Source organism: Gymnogyps californianus, chromosome 8 (assembly GCF_018139145.2).
Source record: "Gymnogyps californianus isolate 813 chromosome 8, ASM1813914v2, whole genome shotgun sequence".
Lineage (NCBI taxonomy): Eukaryota > Metazoa > Chordata > Aves > Accipitriformes > Cathartidae > Gymnogyps > Gymnogyps californianus.
In genome coordinates, this window is record NC_059478.1 from 36,721,173 (window position 1) to 36,742,124 (window position 20,952).

The following is a 20,952-nucleotide window of genomic DNA, read 5'->3' on the forward strand; positions in this document are numbered from 1 at the left end:
CAGAGATGAGAATACACTTTACATTGTATTAGAGATCACATTTTTCGAATTTCTAAAAGCAAAAGGTCACCATCAAAAATCTCTCTGCTTCTCACCTGACTAGAATTTTAAAGTGAGGGACCATATATCATAGGAAAAAGGAAAAATCCCCAATTTACATATACCTTTTACTAACTAGCCAGTTCCACTGAAACAGAGCAAACGTCTGGAGCTCAGTTAACACGGATCTGCCAAGGCGGGGAAGAGGTGCCAAGAAGCTCTCCCATCAGGTGAAGCCAGCCATAATTATCCTAAGTGAAGTCATCTCAACCCAAAGACTTTCTGGGCCACCAGAAGGGCAGGAAACGAAGCCAGGCAACTTCCTTCCCCAGGGCACAGCGTCTGTCAAAGACCATCACGTCTGTGGAGTACCTGCTCTCCACGCACACCCTGGGCGGCAGACGCCTCCCGTTCCCAGGCCTGGCTGTGCCTCGCGTGGGCAGCTTGGCCCTCCCTCGTCGGAGCCAAGCAGCAGTCCGGGTGCTGACCACTCACGCTTCGGTATCGTTTACGCTCCGAGGGTAACATCTTAACTGCCCATTCAGAAAAATAAACTGCTGTCACTGGAGCGAACTCTGCTTTTTTCCCCATTAACAAAAGTAATATATATTAATATAAGGCAAGTACAAATACCCAGATTAACGGCCAGAACAGAGTCACAGAAACCAAAAGAGCCACGATTTATTTTGCTTTAAAAAAATGTACTGAGGGCCAAAGTAAAACACACATCAGCCCAAAATGCCCAGGAAGAATTAAGTTTGCAGCTGCGGGGAGGCCAGCTGTGCAGATGACAGAGTATGCAAAACACAAAACATACTAGAGCTGACAACTGGGATTTCAGTAAATTAAGGAACTGTCCACTTGGAACTCTGTACTCTACAGGATTTTCATTGCATTATCGTTGCCACTATTATTTATTAACAGTATCTGGTTTTTCTCAGCTTACAGTGCACAATGCACTATATTCAGAGCCAGTGCTGGGCATCACAATGATTTTTAAGACCACTCTTACTCATTTGAAAGTATATCAAGACAAAGTCACAGTAGGCATCCTACATCAGTTTTGCCAAGCAAATCTTCACAGTTAATAATTTACAGTGCAATTAAATCAGTGACTGCTCGCCAAAGAAATAATCTGAGAGCGCACCAAAGCTTTAGTTATTGATGGGTAGAGTCATAGGGAATTACAGCCACTGTGTTGTATGTTACAGCTGGAGTTTATTGCCCCTCCAGTCAAACAGTCCATTCCTCACTCCAACAAGCTACTGGATCTTGCACTGTTTCTGCTGGGGACATAAACAAGAAAGGCTTGTCTAGCTTTCAGACAGAACAAATCTAACCACAGGCTGTCAACCACAAACAGCAAGCTCAGCATCCCACAAGGCAGGGGCACCTGCCCAGCATGTTCTGTTTGGGAGCAAAGACTACTCTTAGGAGACTTTCCAGATATCTGGCACCTGTCTGCCGTTCCCTCCCTGAGGAAACTCTTCAGCCACCACGAAGCATAGCCCACTTCCAAAAAAAATGCTGTCAGGGTCTCCAGAGAGGTGAGCAGATGGTGGCAAAGTGGTTTTCTGCAGACCTGGAATTTGGCATTAAATCCTGAAGGTAAGGACTTTGTGAATCCCAGCTGGGAATGGCCTAACAGGCACATGTGGGCCTATGAATCAAAAGAGATACAATTCCATCACAGAGAATGGTATTTTGCCATCTACTTGCCAGTACAAGCATTCAGAAGACAACTGCTGCCTTTATTACACTATTCAGTGTAAATGCTTATTTTGTTTGTTGCCTCCAAGCTAAAGCCAAGTGAATACGGCCAGTGACTATGCTGCGCTTGGGTTCCTCTCTCTCTGAGAAAGAGGGCCATCTATTCAGAAGACAAAAAGCCAGGAAAACAACCCCCAGTCTCCACAGAAGGAGGTTCTTGCTTTGTCAGGAGACAGGGCTGTAACGCCTGTAAATTGACCCTTCCGACTACAGGCCTTAGACCACGGCCCTCCTCCTCCTCCAACGGGAAGCCGCTGCTGTGCAGCTGGGCCACCGACCGCCCCTCGGCTGCACCACCTTTGGACTTCACCTCGAGAAGTAGGTGATTGCACCTACTGCTGCTGTGCTTGTGAGAAACCATGCTGGAACACAACTACTGAACCAAAACTCACTGGAGTCAGAAGATGACTTGAAATTTCGATGGGGCTTTGGAGTCTAACAATAATTAATTGGTTTATTCCAAGCCCACAAAACCCTTAAGCACATGTACAGTTTTACTCAGGTGATAACCAAGGAAGGGAGAGGCCACGGTCTCTCCAAATCCATTGTTCCTCTGCTTAAATATCTGCAGGACCCCTCCAGCCCCGGCCATCTGACCTCAGTGAGACCACCAGCCTCTTGCCCCATAGACGCACAGGTCACACTCACCTGGGCTTTTGTTCCAAAAGCTTCATGCTACTTTCCTTACTCTTCGTCTAACCTGACTGTTTAACAGCCAAACCACTGAGGATTCTTTGCCCAGACACTCAGTGAGAGTTATTTTATTTTACAAATGCTTTGCCCCAGGGGATGGTCACCAAGCTCAAAGGCATCTGTAGATCTAACGAGCAGATAGAAATAAGTTTGCTCTGCCTGTACCCAAAGGTAGTCATGATGTTCTGGAAGGCAGACAGCGGCTCGCCCAACACTGTGCCTGAACACGGTACAGGACCTTACGAAGTTCAGTGAGGACAGATTGAAGTCCTGTACCCGGGAAGGAATAACCCCATGCAACAGCAGAGGCTGGAGACAGCCGGGCTGGGGAGCAGCTCTGCTGGAAATGACCGGCTGGTCCTGGGAGGCACAAGCAGAACATGAGCCAGCCGGGCAGCGAGGAGGGCCAGCAGCATCCCGGGCTGAATTAAGAGGAGCACAAGCAGCAGAACGAGGGAAGCAATCGTCCCTTTCCTTGGCACTGGTCAGACCCTATGTGCACTGCTGTGTCCAGTTTTGGGCCCCAGTGCAAGGAAGCCATGGAGGCACTGGAGCCAGTTCAGGGAGGCCACTGGGATGGTGGAGCTGGAGCAGGTGCCCTGTGAGGAGGAGAGGCTGAAGGAGCAGCGCAGCCTGAGCAGGGGCAGCTCCGGGGTCCCACAGCAGCCTGCCAGGGCCCGGGGGGTGTGGAGAAGACGGAGCCAGAGGAGGGACAACGGGTACAAGCTGAAAGAAGAGGGGCTGAGGCGGGTCTAACGAAAATGCTTTTCCTCACGAGGAGGGCCAGGCAGCGGAGGCGGCGCGCAGCGGGGCGTGCTGTTCCCACCCTCGGGATTTGCGGGATCCGTCTGGATGAAGTAACCTGGTCTGATCTCATAGCTGACCCTGTGAGCAGGAGATTGACTAGAGACCTCCCGCGGTCTCTTCCAGAGTGAATTATTTTGTGATCCTACGGCTCACTTGGCTGCTGTACTAGGCTAGCACTGTTTGATCGTTGCCAGAAGGGAAATGGGTGAGGAGCAGAGGCAAACCCCACGTGTTGGCCTCTCCCCATCCACTTCAGCAAGCTCTTTGTAAGTCACAGCTCTGTAATTTTCGCTGTTTTCTGTGTCAGATGCAGACTGGAGGTATTCCTTGAAATACCTGTGAAGCGAATGCAGTCAGCCATGGCATAATTGTTTCCCAAAAACTGAATTAACAAACACCATCCAGAGTCCAAAAGTGCCTTACAGGGCAACTAGAGTGAAACAATCTTCCAAGAACAACGTTTTAAGTATTTTGTTTGGAGTTCTATATATGTCTTCATAAAAGAGATTTTCAGGCACAACACTTTTTCAAAGGTTTTTAAATAATCAAATTGTGCTACAGGTTCCAATCTTGAACACAACTAGACACGGAAATGGGAGCCAAAAGACTCCTGTTCTGCTACTGAGTTGTTGTATGGCCATGAGCAAGTTACGTTATTATTTCTTTACTCAGAGCATCACCCACTAAAATAGGATGTGTCAAATTTTGTCATGGAGACGGAGATCTGCGGAGTTTCTCAGTATTTGTAATTCACATCAGCTTGGGGAAGTTCAGACACTCTGAAACTCACAGCCTGCAGATCTGAAGTCGGACAACAACAAAGGGAAATGCCTGCAGTCAGCGGCCCCGTTCCCTGTGGCTCCATCTAACCCGCTCACGGAATAAGGCAGTTACCTTGGCGGAGGACTCTCAGATCCAGAGAGGACCTGGGTGAACAAGCGCTCACCTCCGCACCGGCTGACAGGTTCCTCCCGGGTTCCCAAGCCGCAAAGGGCTGGGCAGCCTGACTCCACACAAACGTAACATCCAAAACCACCGTTCTGCCCATGCTGGAGCGCAGGAAAACACCTTCAGGTCTTCCGAGTCGTTTGCGGCACTTAATTCTATGCCGTTACTCTTGCAGAATTACGAAGGCAAACAACCGTTTAAAAAAGAGCAGCCGCCCAGGCCGCGCTATCCCAGGCAGGCTGCGGGGCTGCGGCGGTGACCCGTGAGCACACGAGGGGGGACCCCGTCGGCACGGCGGCCCCCCTGCCGACACCCGCCCTCCCGGCGGCCGGCCAGCCCCGCTCGGGGCCGGCTGGACGGCGAGGGACGCGGGGCAACGCCGCGGGGAAGGGACCGGCTCGGCCGGGCCCCGGGACCCCCGCGCCCCCCCCACACCCCCCCCGTCCGCCCCACTCACCCCGGCTGCGGGCCGCTCATGGCGGCGGCGGGCCGGGCGGCGGCCGTGAGGGGCCTGGCGCTGCCCGCGGCCCCGGCGCTGCCGGCCGCGTCCCCGGGCGTCGCTAGGACACGGCGGGGCGGCTGCGGGGGCGGGCGGGGCTCCCCGCTGCCAATGGCGGCGGCGCTGCCCGGCCCGCGCGGGTGGCGGCGGCGGCGGGGGTCCCGCTGCGCCCGGGGCTGAGGGGCCGGGCCGGGCCGCCGGCGGGTCCCCGCGCCCCGGCCGGCCCTGCCCGCGCACCGCCCGGCGCCCCCGAACCGCTCCTTCGCCGGCCAGCCGCACCCGCCGTCACCTCCCCGCCTGGAGCTGAGGCACCCGGCCCCGCCGGGCCGCACGGCAGCGCCGGGGGAAAACAGCCCCGGCACAGCTCGCCGGCGCCAGCCCCGCAGCTGCGGCCCGCGGGCTGAGGCGGCCTGAGCTCGGAACGGGCGGGAGAGGCTGCAGGGTACTTCTTGCCCTGCAATAACGCCAAGCTTTCAGGGAACGGAAAAAAGGGGGGAAAAAAAGGGGGGGGGGGAGGAGGAAAAGATGGAGAGGGCATTTTGATACAACACAGACCTATGAACTTAAACATACAGCACAAGAGCTGATAGGATGCACAATCATTTCAAATATCCATCCCCATTTCCATCCTTTCAGTACAAATGACAGGAAAGCTCCAAAGTATGCATCTCACTGAACTCTAGATTTACTCAAATAAAGGTGATACAATCACCCTTCCATGCTCCTGTTTTGCCCTTCTTCCTTCACTTCTTGTGAGTTCAAGTTGAAGCACAAATACACAGGTAATGCTTTGAGGGGCCACAGTACAACTGAACTGAGCGGAGATCCTCAAGGTGACTAAGCGCAGGGACAGCCTTCCCTCTCTGACGCACTCGCTCCAAAACATTAAAAGACTTCCACTGTCCCCAGGTCTTCTGTGTCACGATCTACCTGCACTTAATATTGAATTCTCTTTTGTAAAGGAAGCAACTATCAAGAACATCAATATCCTCTTGATTTTTTTATCTCCCCAACCCTGTAATTAAAGTCTCATTAACTTAGTCTATCATGCTGTAGCACACAAAGAAGTCAGGAATACACACAGGGGACCACACGATTACAATGGAGACGGAATACTTTTAACGACTAGAAAGCACAGGCAGCATTTACTTTGGGCACAATGAGATTAACGAATAGGAGCTGCTTTTCAGAACAATTCCACTCTTTTCTGTTTCAGAAACATGTATAGCAGCAGTTTCCAGACCGTGGCACGTGTACACAACTGCACACTTTGAACCCCAAACCTTGCCTGCCTATGCAAAGCCCAGCACAAAAGTCACAGCCTGTGCAACCTTTCCCACCACCCACGGCAGCACCAAGCAGACTACCGCTGGGAACCACTGCTTCAGAAAGCCCATCTGATTAAATCAGGACAAGTTACTCAAAAATAAACAACCTGACAGAATTATTCTGCCTAATTCAATTGCCTGTGATCCTCGTCCTCTTCCTCCATCCTTCTCTGCTCTGCCAAGGGGACGGCATATCCTAAAAGGACAGCTGAATCAAGGACTCCCTAGATTGACAGATTCTCTGGATGGGTGGCTTGCAGAGATCAGATACACCTGAAAGACTGGCCAGAAACGTGACAAATAACAGCTCTAAGAAATTCAGCTGCAGCAGCTGAAGAAGTTACCCAGCCAAGATGATTTTTCCCTCCGCTGGACATTAGTGTCCCTCTAACAGAGAACACAGCCTGGAACACCCATGAACACCTCAACCATTCCCCCTTGCAGATCACAGCAAAGGTGGGTTTGCACTAATATGCAAGGCTCGGACTACTGTAACCGAGTCACGGGCAAACCGATGCCCCCACCTTCAGCAGGACAGCGGTGACGAGCCCTTACACTGCTACAGCTACACCCACCAGCTGGAGCCCAACCTTGTTTCTGCAACAACACCAGCAATACAACACGGGTCTCTGAAATACGTATCTCCTGCCCGCAGCCTGGAAGCACCCGCTGCAGCTTCCTCACTCCTTCCTGCACTTTGTGTTCAGTGCTATGTCATTATTCTTATTCACGCTACTTTTTCCAAAATTAAAACAACCCCTTCCATTTGGACGATACATAAAAAATGGACAAAAGAATTAAATGTTATTTTACATTTCTTCAGGAAGCAGTCTAAGTTATGCTGTCTTATTCTGCTAGGTTACCTTCATAGAGACAAGCCGGCAATGTAGTAAAAATAGAACTACTACTCTGACACCTTCTGGTGAGAAACCCCGTAACAAACACTACCCTGTTAACAGCAGTGATGCGTAGACAGACAAGAAAACTCTGCTCTGAATTTCATCTCCAAGCATTAGCTACAATGCAGAGGCAGCACCAAGCAAGAAAGGAGTCACTGTAAATCATAAGCCTCTCATTCACATAACACCCTCTGACCAAAGGCCAAATTAAAAAGAATTAAATATTTTAAAACATACATATGTTGAAACTGTGTATTTTTATATGCACATCAACTCCATAATCATATCCATCTTTAACTGTAACTCTTAACTCAATATTAAGAGATGTTTTACTTTTTCTAAGTGTTGTCAAGTGGAATCACAGGTTCCCTACATGCCATCACTGCCCCAGCCTGCATTCTGCCTGCATGAATAGAAATAATCCGCATCTTTTACCTGAATAATGAGCTAAGAAACTACCTACCCACATCACTTACACTAGGTTAATCATTCTTAAACCTTCAAATTCGGACTACGTAGAAACGCAGCTCCCTCCTCCTATGGAAAGTACAACATACCAGGAAACCAGCTGCTATCCATTGGGGCACCTGCACAGCCCGAGGTACGAGGTATCCTGCTACACCTGGGGGGGCTAGGAGGCAGGGTACCAAGTTGATGCGTTACTACAGCTGAGTCTGCCTAATCCTTCTCTTCCCTAGCAACTATTTTCAAAAGCACTTACTGAAATATTAGTTTGAAATCATTAACTGCAGGAACACTCAGTCTTCTTTCCTGGCAAAACAATCCGTTTGATGCAACGGTTTTAAGGTTTACAAGAACAAGAAACAATTAAATGACTCAGTGTAATAGCAAAATGACCTCACATTTACATTTGCACAGAAGAAACAGTACTGTGGTCTACCTACTTTAGAAGATGGAGCTGAAGAAGTTCACAAAACCAATTATATGACACACTGCTTGAAAGAAATGAGACTTAAGTCAGGGATCCAGCATATTCCTTTAGTCCTGTGTTGAATAACAAGACTTAAAGCTATAATATCTTAACATCATCCACCCCCACCAGAAATACAAATACTTACTTAAATCCTGCTGAATTAATATTGTTGGAAAAAGTATGTATATCTTTGTAGAGATGTGTATCTATTTATGGTATGGTAAAAAAATTATTCACTTCTAAGTTTAAATTATCACTTGAGTAGCAGTCCCAAATCAAATTAACATGGCATTAAAAGAGACCTTTCCATACCTGAAAAAGCCTGACATTGCAAACCTGAATCTTGAACTTAGAGTGGTCTCCTATCTACTAAGAAGTTAATTTAAAACACAGGAGATGAGACGCACTTCCACAGGGACCAACCTGGTGCTGGACAAAGCCTCACATTACTTAACCTTGCATCAGAAAAACATTCCTTCCCTATCTGACACTAAGGCCTTTTATCATCAGTATTAATTGAATTAGTTTCATAAGCCTCACTGTAAAGATATTCTTTCCTTTTTTGTGATATGTGCCTGGTTATTGCTCACAAGTTCATATTCTTGAAAACCATACTAATTTCCTCCCCCAATGCACTACAATTTGCACAATATTTGTCTCCAGGATGTCACCTGTCTCAGACCTGAGCCTCAGTTCCCAGCTTAGAGAAATGATGAAAATACTACCCAATGAGACCCTACTAGTGCCTTTAATAAAAAGAAAACGTTAATCTAGGTGTAACTGAGGGACAGATGCCACAAACAGATCTGACACCAGTCTTTCCTATCATTGATTGCTAACCCAAAAGTGAGTGTGAGCATTAGAATTAATTTTAAAATGTAAAATATGATAAAGATTAGTATCTATACTCAGTTACTTAGAAAAATACCAATGTTTTTTTTTTTATCTCACGTTCTCTCAAATTAGAAAATAACAACATGCAACCGGGGAAAGAACAGTTCCCAACAGTCTCATTAACTGTGCTAGCTAGATCTGAAGTAGCATGAGCACACGTACTTCCATGGGTATCCTGGGAAGAATACCAGGATGCTGCCCAGATGTGTAGGGATGGGATTAGGAAAGCTAAGGCACAGTTGGAGTTGAATTTGGTGAGGGATGCAGAGAATAATAAGAAGAGCCTTTACAGATACATTGGCTAGAAAAGGAAGATTAAAGAAAATGTACCACCTCCAGTAAATAAGACAGGAGAGCTGGTGACCACCGACATGGAGATGGTTGAGGTACTCAACAATCACCGCTCCTATGACAAAAGGCTGAGAGAATTGGGGTTGTTCAGCCTGGAGAAGAGAAGGCTGCAGGGAGACCTTATGGCGGCCTTTCAGTATATAAAGGGGGTTTATAAGAAAAGATGGAGAAAGACTTTTTACCAGGGCCTGTATTGACAGGACAAGGGGCAATGGTTTTAAACTGAAAGAGAGTAGGTTTAGGTTGGACCTAAGGCAGAAATTTTTTACGATGAGGGTGATGAGATGCTGGAACGGGTTTGCCAGAGAAGCTGTGGATGCCCCATCATTGGAAGTGTCCGAGGTCAGGCTGGATGTGGCTTAGAGCAACCTGATCTAGTGAAATATGTCCCTGCCCATGGCGGGGGGGCTGGACTAGGTGATCTTAACAGGTCCCTTCCAACCAAAACCATTCTACAATTCCGTGATACTTCAACTATTGTTATCCAAATCAACTACAATGACACAAAACCAAGTCTTTTTGCTAGAGCTCTAAAGAAAATTATCTCTTGATTTCCATCCACTTACCATAAATCATCCACTTTCCATTAACAAGGTGCCAAAATATTTTCATCCATTTAGGATTGATAGCACAAGGGAGACGTGGCTGTTGGAAAAGACCACATGAAGCCCAGGACCCACTTCCGGGTCTACTGAGACTGCACTTGGAGAGCGGGAGGAAGTAAAGCTATATTATCTCATTTCCAAGCAAGTATTTTGCATCTCTTTGCACAGCTATGCACAAGAGAAAAATCAAGCAGAAAGACTGGGTATTTTCTGAGACAGATTTTAAACAAGCTGGCACTGCATGAGTTCTAATGATCCAACTATTCCTGGTGTCCTCCAAGGGGAAGTCACTTGGCAAGGAGGAGGATCTTACAGGTGACAGATGCTATGACCTGCAACATTTTCTGTGTAAATAAGGTGACAATTTTCTACCACTTTTTTTAGTATACCTAGGATTTATATGCTAACATGTCTACAAGCTTGGAAAATATTTCAATTCCAACTACTCTAAGCAAACAAACAAAACACACACCACCATAAAACTGCCGTGCAAAACCAGAGATCAGGCATAGGTTTTTGTTCTGTTTTAAACATGTCTGCCAAGTACAACGAAGACACTCAAATATCAGCAAGAGTTCAACACGAATAGTGTCTCAATTTTCTGAAAGGAGCCAATTGTTCCTAGAGGACACACAGGTAAAATAACTAATCAATTTCAGGCTCTAGAGACAAGTAGTGTGTCAGGATTTTATTTCTCCCAACCACACACAGAACAATTGTGGTCGATTAAGCACTAAAACAAACTGTTAAGATCTGATCGAGAGGCTTATGAAGAGACAGATTGTGGGGCCCTCTCTTACCTCAATATTTTAAAAAGGGATCACAAACATAGAGGAGAAATCCAGACATTCCAAAAGATTTTGCCAATTATTTTCTTAGTTTAGATTAAGCAAAACATCAGAAGAAATGAATGGCTGTTCAGAAAAAAATCACAACTTAGAAAATGGTAGTGTGATGAAGCTACCACCCTGAGGAAACTGTACATGGATTCAGAGAACGTGCGCTGATTTATGATAGTATGACACCAAATGCATCCAGACCAAATATTAAAAAGCAAGTAACCTTCACAGACAAAAAAACTTCTAAAAAGTTTCTGTTTAGTAAGGACTCACTTCTCCTCAAAGGAACAGAAAAGCTCATCCTTGAAGTTGAGAAAACTCTTCTGCAAGTGATGACTTCGCTGCTTATTGGAGAATTCTATCATTAAAAGGAACTGCCTGTAATACCAAACAGTATTTTGAGTGTAAAAACTGTCAACATATCAAAGAAATTGTCCTTCCTTATGAAATAACATGAATTCTCAGTACCCATGAAAGCAGTGCAGCCTCTCTTTTCTCCTCATTGTAGCCAGGGATTCGGGTGACTTTAAACTTAATAAAGGTCACAGGAAGAACGGAAATCCTCGCTACCCAGACATTTACCATCAAGGAATCAGCTGCTTCTGCCAATACGAGCAGCTGCAAAGTAGCAAATATTAGCATGCAGCTTCAGAGTTATGGTCCTTTTGAATTAACTGGGACTCTTTCACCTCAGATACTAAGTCAGGCACAGCAAAATGAAACTGCCCATGCTTCTGAACAGTTCATATCTGAGAGATGCTTTGGCCATCTTTTGAGCTGGAAAGTGAACCATTTTGGCAGTAAAAGCTTTTATTCCAAGTAAATTATGTGACAAAAGATGAATAAGATAAATTTTGTGGCTAAAGAATTTACAGAGTCCTAGTTATATACATATAGTTATATACATTTGTGTATCTGCTTAAAAAGCAGGCTTCATTTTGCACTACCTACAGTGGCCTCACTGTAACTTCACACAGAGAGTGATATCAAATTCTACCTTAGACATTGGTTTCCCCAGCATCACAAGGCCACACCAGCCAAGAAAATTTATTATTTCCACATCACCCAAAAAAGCTACAAAAATTACTTTAAAGTATATGCAACTCTGCTTATTACAAAAAGAAAACAGATTGTCAATTAATTAATGTAATTAATTAATGTAAGTTAGCATTTGCTGTTACTGTCAAACCTGATCAAAAGTATGTTTTATAACATACATTCAATGCACCATGTAAGCAAAGGTGCAGTTAGAACAGCTGCAAAATAAATGCAAAAAGACTTTATGGAAGGAGCACCATCTTTCCTCGAGCACCACTGCTATGAATAATGTCTTCGTGAGCCTTAACTACTTTCTCCAGTGGATATTCAGAGCCTACAAGTGGTTTCAGCCAGCCAGCTTCTATGCCATCAAGGACTGCTGTTGCACATTCATGCCTCTCCTCCTGCATGTAATAAAGACAGCATTTACCACAAGGTCTTTACATTTTAGAAAAGTATTGACTATTCATGCAAGTGTTAAACCAAATTTCACAACCCAAAAATGTTTTATGATGTTCTGAGATTAAATCAAAACGTAAAGGAATGAACAAACAAGTTAGTTACAGTGAAATTACGCTTTCACCCCTACAAACGATTTTAACTAGAAACAGAGAGGTGTTGGAATAAGCCAACAAAACGTTCTTTAAAATAAAAATGTTTCTTACCTCAGTTGCAAGAAACAGACTAACTCCAATTATGCTAGATTCTTTACTCATAGTGTCTCTTGGATTTATCTCAACAGGACCTCTACAGCCCACAACCTGTTACAAATATTTGAGTTAAAAGATAGTTCAAGTTATAACTGTGGAATTGCGTTGCTAAATGCACAAACTAAAGCAGTGACAAAAAATACTTACCATCACCCTTCCTGCATAGGACAACAGTTGCAAGTCAGTAGCAAGATTGATGTTAGAGAGCATTTCTATTATTATATCAACTCCTTCCATCCCTGTGTATTCCTATACAGGACATAATATGTTATTTAAATCACTCCAATTAGTGCTTGGGTACCACTGTTTATTTCATATGCTACAGATAACATCCATTTTACAGTTTATTGTTTAAATTTTAAATACAGCCTTTGTACTAAGGCTGACAGCTAATAAGTTTAATTTTAGCATATTTTGATATGCTGAATTCCCATATGATCCCATATTGGAATTTGCTGGAATGTAAGAGTTTCTAAATGCCATTGCCTGTGAAGAAAGCTCAGCTTTTCCAGCCTGGAAAAGTTTTTCCTTGTGTAGAAATGAAAAAGGCAGTACACTATTGCTCCTACATAAATCTACTTTAAAAAACTTCTGCAAACAACTGTTCACATTTTGTTATAAGAAAAATACATACTGCATCACCTAGCCCTGATACATGCTTACCTTAATTTTATCGATGTAATTAGCTTCTCTGTGATTAAATGCTTGGTGAGCGCCATTTCTCAGAACCATGTTCATGCCTTCCTCAGTTCCTGCTGTACCCAAAACCTTTAAACCACAAGCTCTGGCAATCTGACATGTTGCTATTCCCACCTGAGGGGAAGAAAAAAGGAAAAGAAAAAAAGGAAAAAGAAAAAAAAAGTCTTTTTTCTCTTTCTTTCTTAGCATTTTAAATTTTATATATTCTACCAGCAACCTGGAACTTACCCATTTAAAAAGTTGGCCTGGTAACATTTTTTTTTTAGCCATAATAAGTAATTTGTATCTTAAAGATAGCCAAATAGTCTTTAAAAAAAGAAAAGATATTTACAGAGGCATAGTAAAGTTTTGTGGGTTTTTTAATAGCTATCAGCATTTGATACAAATCCATGTAGAATGTTGTCTATCTGTTAAAGTTGGGCCATACATATTTGATACAAAGCTGAGGAAATTCTCTTCACAGAATCACCTGCTATTGATACCAGCATTATATATTGCAAAGAAAATCTGCAAGCACAAATTTTATTAACGCTACTTTTGCACCTTTCACAAACAGATTAAATGATATCTTTAGAAACCAAATTCTCAGTGTCTCATACCAGCTTTGCACTCCGGAGGATGTTTAGAGGTGAGGGATGCCTTCATAAAAACCTGACGTTGGAGCCAACGATCACTTGAGGCATACCAATGCCATCTCTGGATTTTGCTTTGTGTCACAGCAACGGAATGCAAAAGCAAAACGAGGGAACAGCTGACACATACAGTGCCTCCCTGGGATTCAGTCCCAGCTGGTCAGCTTCCTGAGGCTACAGATTCAGCAGCCCACTGTACCAACCATACAGCTGGATACCTCCTCCAGGATATGTTGAGATATGCACGGTTTTATATTTGGCGGGGAGGGGGAACAAACAAATAAATACACAAACAAAGAAGACCATAAAAACTCCATTCTGTGGCTCTGCTATTTAAATTAGCATGTATAAATAACACACAAAATAAATGGACAGGCTTCTCGAAAAAATCTGCCATGACCATCTGTCTGGCCAGGATCTACCCAAACTGTTTGCCAAATGTGACCTTGTTTTCTCAATAGCAGATCATCAGTTTTCAACTAAATGAAAAAGCAAACACCATTAATTAAAATACATCATGGTCAGACTGATTTTCAGAGCAAAATTCAAAAGGAGGCACATTTTTAAGAATCATTATGGAAGTCAGCATCACTTGAAAGAAAAGATGCAGCACAAACCATCTTTTCTCTTCAGCATCTGCTTCATACCTATACATATCTCACTGCTTTTACAAGTATTCCTATAACAAAGGTTACAAGTCCACAGAACAAAAAAATTGCATTATATGCTTCTGCAAACCAAAGGCAATATATCTTTTCAAGAAACATAAGTAAGAATAGAAACACCACATTTAGTTTAAGAAAAAAAAAAAACTACTGCTGAATGTCATTCTAGTATCTTAGAATGAGATCTGAATTCCTCCTCATACAAGACTGTCATAATTACCTTTTTGCTGTCTACCAAATAATTAAGGAAACGTTGCCCATTTACAGCAGCTGTTTGGTGCATCAGCAGAAGCTGAGCAACAAAGTGCAGAGTATGGGGGATAAATTAAACTAGAATGTTGTGTGAAAGAGATCTAAAGTTAGCTTGTCATGTAAAACCAAAGAAAACTGTATGTTCAATTTCATAGTATTCAGTCATGAATTTATATGTTCTAGTATCTCTCCTTGTGCAGCTAGCTGTTAGCTGATAGGTAAAAATATCCCAGAAATGCATAGTTGCTGTGTACCAGTGACTACTACTCAGAGAACTGCGAACAATTTGTACATATTTTAAAATTACAGCTTTCTGCTATTATTTTTATCTCAGGAAGACCAGTTATAAAGCTTCCGGACCAACTTCTGACTCCAGCAATGTGTTTATTATGTGACCCTCTGTATTAGGGGCCTTACACAATCACTCATGCAGTTTCATAGTTATTTGGAATAACAGGGTTTGCTCTAAGAAAAAAGTATCCTAAAGTGTCTGAAATAAAAACCTAATTTTGTTAATCCATTAATTGATATAAATGTAACCATAAATCATATCACAGACAAAAGCAGATACAAGGACAGAAAGCAGCATTTCTTATAACTCGCCTTCTCAAAATACTTACTCCCCCACTCGCACCATGCACTAGCACACTTTCCCCTGCTTTGGCACGCCCTCTGAATGGAAAAACAGAAAATATTGGCATTATGATTGCAGTACATAATCATTGAGCATCAGATTGCATATACTGACATCAAATCTCATCTTTCACACAGTATTATTTCCAATTTATGTTATGGCTAAACAGGTATAATCAGCCTCTTTGGGAAAACAGGGAGGCAAAATGAACCATATAATTTATGAATTTAAGTAATATGCAATTATGTCAATGTGCATCTAGCAACAAGTAACAGTCTGGTACTGAACCTCAGTTCAAGATCTTCACCTGTTACAGATCTGAAAATCATAGAATCATAGAATGGTTTGGGTTGGAAAGGACCTTCAAGATCACCTGGTTCCAACCCCCCTGCCATGGGCAGGGACACCTTCCACTACACCAGGCTGCTCAAAGCCCCATCCAGCCTGGCCTTGAACACTGCCAGGGATGGGGCAAAAAATAAAAAAATAAGCTACACTAGTTCTAATCATTTGTTCTATGGAACAAAACCAGATTTCCAGTCCTAAGCTCTCGCCTAGCTGACACGGAAGTCTGGCTTTTGCTCGTTATACTGTCCTACGACAACAGACAGGACTGTACACAGAGTCGCTCTGGCAGAGAGGCTCATGAAGAAAAGGGGTGGGTCTGCTCTACAGCACATTGCCTGTTTAATTAAGAAATTAGAACTATTCCTGTTTTTCTTCCCTAGCTAAAATACCAATGAGTACTGAAAGAGAGTTACACGTTTTATTACATGATACTTATCAAAGAAGCCTTTCCAGGTCTGTTCTCTTAAGAAGAAATACTTAACAGGAAAATACAGTCACTAGCTTCTAGGTAACAATTGTCTGACAATTCCATCAGTATAACAAATTTAAGTGTTTTAAACATTTCCCACTCATGGATCTCCCCCCATTTTACAGGACAATGAAAATATGGGCTTCAATATTTTAAATATTCAATAGCAAAATGCACAAACTTAGATTTGGCACCTTACTTTTGGAAAAGAGCACGATAAGCAGTGAAGTAGGGTATTCCAATCGCTGCTCCTTGCCTGAAGTCCAATTTATCCGACAAAGGAAAGACTTTATTAGCTGCAGCAACTGCATAATCTGCATATCCTCCAGAGATCGTACCAATGGTAAAAACCCTGTCGCCTTTCTGGAAAGGAAGGAAAGAAAATAGAGAAATTAATCATCTCCCTTATTTTTTCCTTAATATACATTAAGAACCAGTTCACAGAAGTTCAGGCTATTTCTAACAGCTCTCCTATTAAAAATAACCAGTTATATTTGTCACAGCGAAGATTTTTATAAATGCTAATACATACAATCAATGCAACACAAACCATATAATTTCATATACTTAGATTTAAGTGTCATAATTATAACCCCCGCTCTACAGTGTAACACACAAACCTACTGTCTCATTAATATTAACCTTAATGAACCCAAACACTAAAGAATTCCATCCACAGGTTCCAAATGCAAAACCTCAAAAGCTTTTACAAACACAAAAGCAACATTTCTCAATTATTTTTGTTTAAACGTGGAAAAAAGATACACTCTTAATATACCCTAAGGTAACTAAATATTGCTGCTGTTCTTCAACAGGGAATACTCAAGCCAGCGATTCAGCAGGCAACGCAGGAAATGCACCACCGGGCAGCGTGCCGTACGTGCGGGCGCCTCGGCGCTTCAGTCCTGCTGATGGGTACAACGCCAGCTGTGCGGTCCAGGTCAGCATCCAGCCTTGCACAAGCCCGCTCGCAGAACAACGTCAGTATCCGTTAACATTCACAGTTACTGAGCTCTGATTTTTCTACTATTCGCATGTTGATCTCAATAAATATACAGCGTGTGGACTACGTCAGTTTGGTTTGCAGACGTCGGGTATTAACTACAGTGCAGAGGGCTGCCCATCAGCATAGCTGTTTCTCAGGCATTATGAGTATGCGAATGAATGAGCTTGGCTACTCGGCATTTTCAGGATGTCTGTCTGTGGCACATATTGATCTCATCATCTCTCTCTCTCATTCAAGCAAAGAGCATCACAATTTCCATAAGAAACAAAAAGCACACACAGCAGATACAGCAAACTACTGATAAGAAAATATGAATAAACGTGATTCTTCTCTCTAAATAACCAAATCTCTCCTCTCTCCCACAATAGTTACATAAATTCCAAGTCAGGAAATTCCAACACAATCTTAACTACAATTTTTATGTTTGTCTGAGACCAACAGTCTAGTGACTTGAAAGGAAGAACAGATTTAAAAACTAAATAAATTTCATAGATATCTTTTAGCAAACTGATAATTGCCTCCTCCTGTCCCAAGACTTTCCCCCTGAGAAAGTTTAAGTAAAATTACTAGACTGGAGTAATAAAGTATTTGAACAGTTTTAACAACAAATATGTAATTTATGGGGTTTTATAAGTCAGTAAAATAAAAGCTATTGCCATTTCCCAAAAAAACTTTACAGAAAATTTTGCAGTTCTGCGTGAAATTATTACCTCAAACAGGAAGCATTCAACTTCAAATATTTCTGCAATGCCATAAAAACAGTTCTGAACCACAACTTTTGTACCCCTGATATCATTGCTTTAAGCAGACAAACTGAAGTCTCTTCTGAGACCTTTAACTCTTGGAGGTCAACAGCATTACAGACTTCCCTACAGTTCAGTCTGCAGACTGGATTGACAATATGATCTCGCTGCATGCTTTTACCAGCCAATGAAGGTGATTTCCCCCCTCCGAATAGATTACATGATTATAAGCAATAAAAACAGGAACAGTCGTATAGCAATCACACAAAGAGGATACAATAAACAATAACGAATTAAAACCCTATGTATAAATACCTTGAATGCAGTCACATGTTCCCCAACACCTTCTATTACACCAGCCACATCTGAGCCAGGAGTATAGGGTAAAGCTGGTTTCCTAGCATAATTTCCAGAACGAATATATGTCTCAACAGGATTTACCCCACAGGCATGGACTTTAATTAACACCTAAAAAAAAAAAAATGCTTCTTAAGCAATAATTAAAAAGATTTAGAACTTGAATTCACAGCACAGTATCATGGCGTTTTAACTAAATTCTTAAACAGAGTCAGCAAAAATTCAGTGTTGAACTGAAGCTATTTTCAGGAAATCCTTTATATGGAATATGTAGCCCATATAACAGTAAAAAGCCCACATTTGTTAAATGTGATGTCTCAGGTAGTATGAATACACTGATCAAAAACTACATATTCAAGATGAAAAGTTTTGTTTTGTATTCTTCATTCTGTTCTGAGTGTTCCTATTATCATTCAATATCATTATTTCAGCCCACAGAACTCATATATACCTGATTTTCTTTTGGATCAGGAATTAAGACATCTGACTGGAGTTTAAGCACTTCAGGGCCACCAAATTCAAAAACTCTGACAGCTCTCATCACGTTTCTTGTGGCTGCCATAGCGATCAGAATATCTGGGGGGAAAAAAAAACCAGTAATATGGTATTGCCTTCATAACTTATTTTACATTTTCAAAATAAAGAAATCAAACAACCGCCTGTCAAGCAACTGATTAAATCAAGCCTCGCTCCTGATTTAAATAGGGGGCGGGGGGAGTGGGGTTGTTTGGTTTTGGGTTTTTTTCACTAATCTTGCAAAAGGCATAAAATTAACCCTACCATTGGCAGGACTTTATGGGTATTAAGAGAATCACATGCAAATAATTTATCCACAGAAGTATTTCTACAGCAGCTCCTATGAACACTGCACTGCTATCACATATGCAGAGATGTACAGTACTTTGGGGAAAAACATTGACAAGTTACTATTACATTCTGGCAAAATAGCCTGTCGTACATTGGCTGACTGGGTAATCTAGCCAAGTGACATTCCAGTCACTGCTCCTGCTTACTATTAAACTTATATGTAAAGAAAAGCGACAAAAAACTACTCATCGGCTATCAAAAACAGAAGATACCATAGGACATTAAAACAAGTCAGTAAAAACTGAAGTGCAGACATTCAAGACTCCAATCCTTAATTCCAGCCGGGTTTCACCACTGCAGTGGTATGCGACAGAGACCACGAACCACAGCCCTCAGCTGCTGCAGGTCACAGCCTTGTACGCATTAATGGAAGCAATGACAATTTATCAACAGATGAAGCTGTGACTATTCCAAATGCATTCATTTGTGAAGTATGCTAACAAAACACTGCGAGCAAGTTACTCCTACTACAGGAAAAGTTACACACAGTTCTTCCAGGAATCTGATCGATTCAGGCTGAGGAGCTTTACTGGGTATAGAGCAAATAATCACAGGACAGCAAACAGGGATACAGGAAGCTTAAAGACACCAAGAGATCACGCTTTTGATCAACTCCAGCTAAAGAACTTTAGGACTATAGCCAGAGGTAGGCTTTTCCCCAAAGATGATTACAGCTTTTAAAAGTACCCAACTTAATCACTGTTTTTTTCTCCTAACTGATACAGTCTGTAAGGCTTCACATTTTTGGTTACCTATGCAAGCCAGGAGGAGCATTAGTCACAAGGATATACACTACTAACATTTCCCTTGGGACATGACAAAAATTTACACCGCAAAGTAACTTCTGAAGCACAGGTCACTTTTATACGTAGTGATAATAAACCAAATTAAAAGGCGGCTTCTATTCTGCTCAGGAAAAAACTGGACCTGTAGGTTTTAATAAATGATTCTGCAGCATGATGACTGATCGTTAGGATGAGGCCTTCTCTAGACAACTGGAAGCAACCCCGATACCTGCCGGAGGGGCAACAGGCGGGCACAAGCAATCCAGGAGGCTTCCCGAGTGCCTCGGTGACAACGTCCTGGCGCAGCCGATCGAGGAGCGGAGAGGAGAGGTGCCCCCGTATTCACAAGCAAGGAAGCACTGGTGGGGGGTTGCGGAGGCTGGGGGCAGCCTTGGCTACAGCGACCAGGAGATGGTGGAGTTCAGGAGCTGGGAGGAGGGAGCAGGGCAAGCAGCAGGACCACAGCCGGCCGGTCAGGAGGGCAGGCGCTGCCCCTTCAGGGAATCCCACGGGATTCCGGAGAGCCCCGCGGGGTGGGGTGGGGGAGCCAGAGAGCTGGTTGAGAGTCAGAGATCAACCTCTCCAAGCTCAGCGGTCCCTCCGGGCAAGCACACCACCGAACAGGCCTGGGCGGACTGCAGGAGCAGCTCCCAGACAGAAGGGGGGGGGGGGGTAGGCACCGAGAGGGGACCCGGGAGGCACTCCCCCAAGCAGGCGGGGACGGGGTCGGGAAGGCCACGGCCAGCTGGGGTTGAACCGCAGGGCACCAAGGCGGGCTTGCTGCGAGGGCCCCGGCAGCCGAGGGGAGGCGAGGAGGGGAGGGAAGCGCGGGCGCGGCGGCTCCGACCTGCTCAGGGCCTCCCCCGCCTCAGAGCAACCTCCGGGAACCGCGGGGCGATCGGGAAGCGGAGCCTGCTCCTCCCGTCGCAAGCAGGGGCACAGTCGGATGAGAAGGACCCGACCCGGCTCCCGGGAGGCTCACCGGCGCTCCTCAGGAGAGAAACGCGGCCCCGCGGCGGGCGGAGGACAGCCCGGGTCCCGCCGCTGCCGCCGTCGTCCCCTCAGCGCCGGCGGGCAGGACACGCCCCGGACACGCCCCTCGCCGCCAGGGCACGCCCCTCACGGGCCGGCCCCGTCAGCG

At 44.1% G+C, this 20,952-nt stretch overlaps 2 protein-coding genes across 2 annotated transcripts in view; both read right to left on the reverse strand.

The window, feature by feature from the left end:
* ERICH3 (glutamate rich 3) overlaps positions 1 to 4,755 on the reverse strand; it is a 45,407-nt gene extending 40,652 nt beyond the window's left edge. The window contains 1 exon segment of the mRNA XM_050901083.1: positions 4,715 to 4,755. Coding sequence (XP_050757040.1) covers positions 4,715 to 4,734 — 20 coding nt within the window. The 5' untranslated portion in view covers positions 4,735 to 4,755.
* Positions 4,756 to 11,404: 6,649 nt separating this feature from the next.
* Positions 11,405 to 20,799, reverse strand: CRYZ (crystallin zeta). The gene is made up of 9 exons (XM_050901105.1): positions 20,659 to 20,799; positions 18,611 to 18,735; positions 18,118 to 18,270; positions 16,253 to 16,416; positions 15,223 to 15,274; positions 13,018 to 13,167; positions 12,502 to 12,603; positions 12,310 to 12,405; positions 11,405 to 12,048 (listed from the first exon to the last, which is right to left on the reverse strand). Exons 2-9 carry the CDS (start codon positions 18,719 to 18,721, stop codon positions 11,887 to 11,889), a joined length of 990 nt encoding a protein of 329 aa, XP_050757062.1. The 5' UTR covers positions 18,722 to 18,735; positions 20,659 to 20,799; the 3' UTR covers positions 11,405 to 11,886.
* Between the last annotated feature and the right edge of the window lie 153 nt (positions 20,800 to 20,952).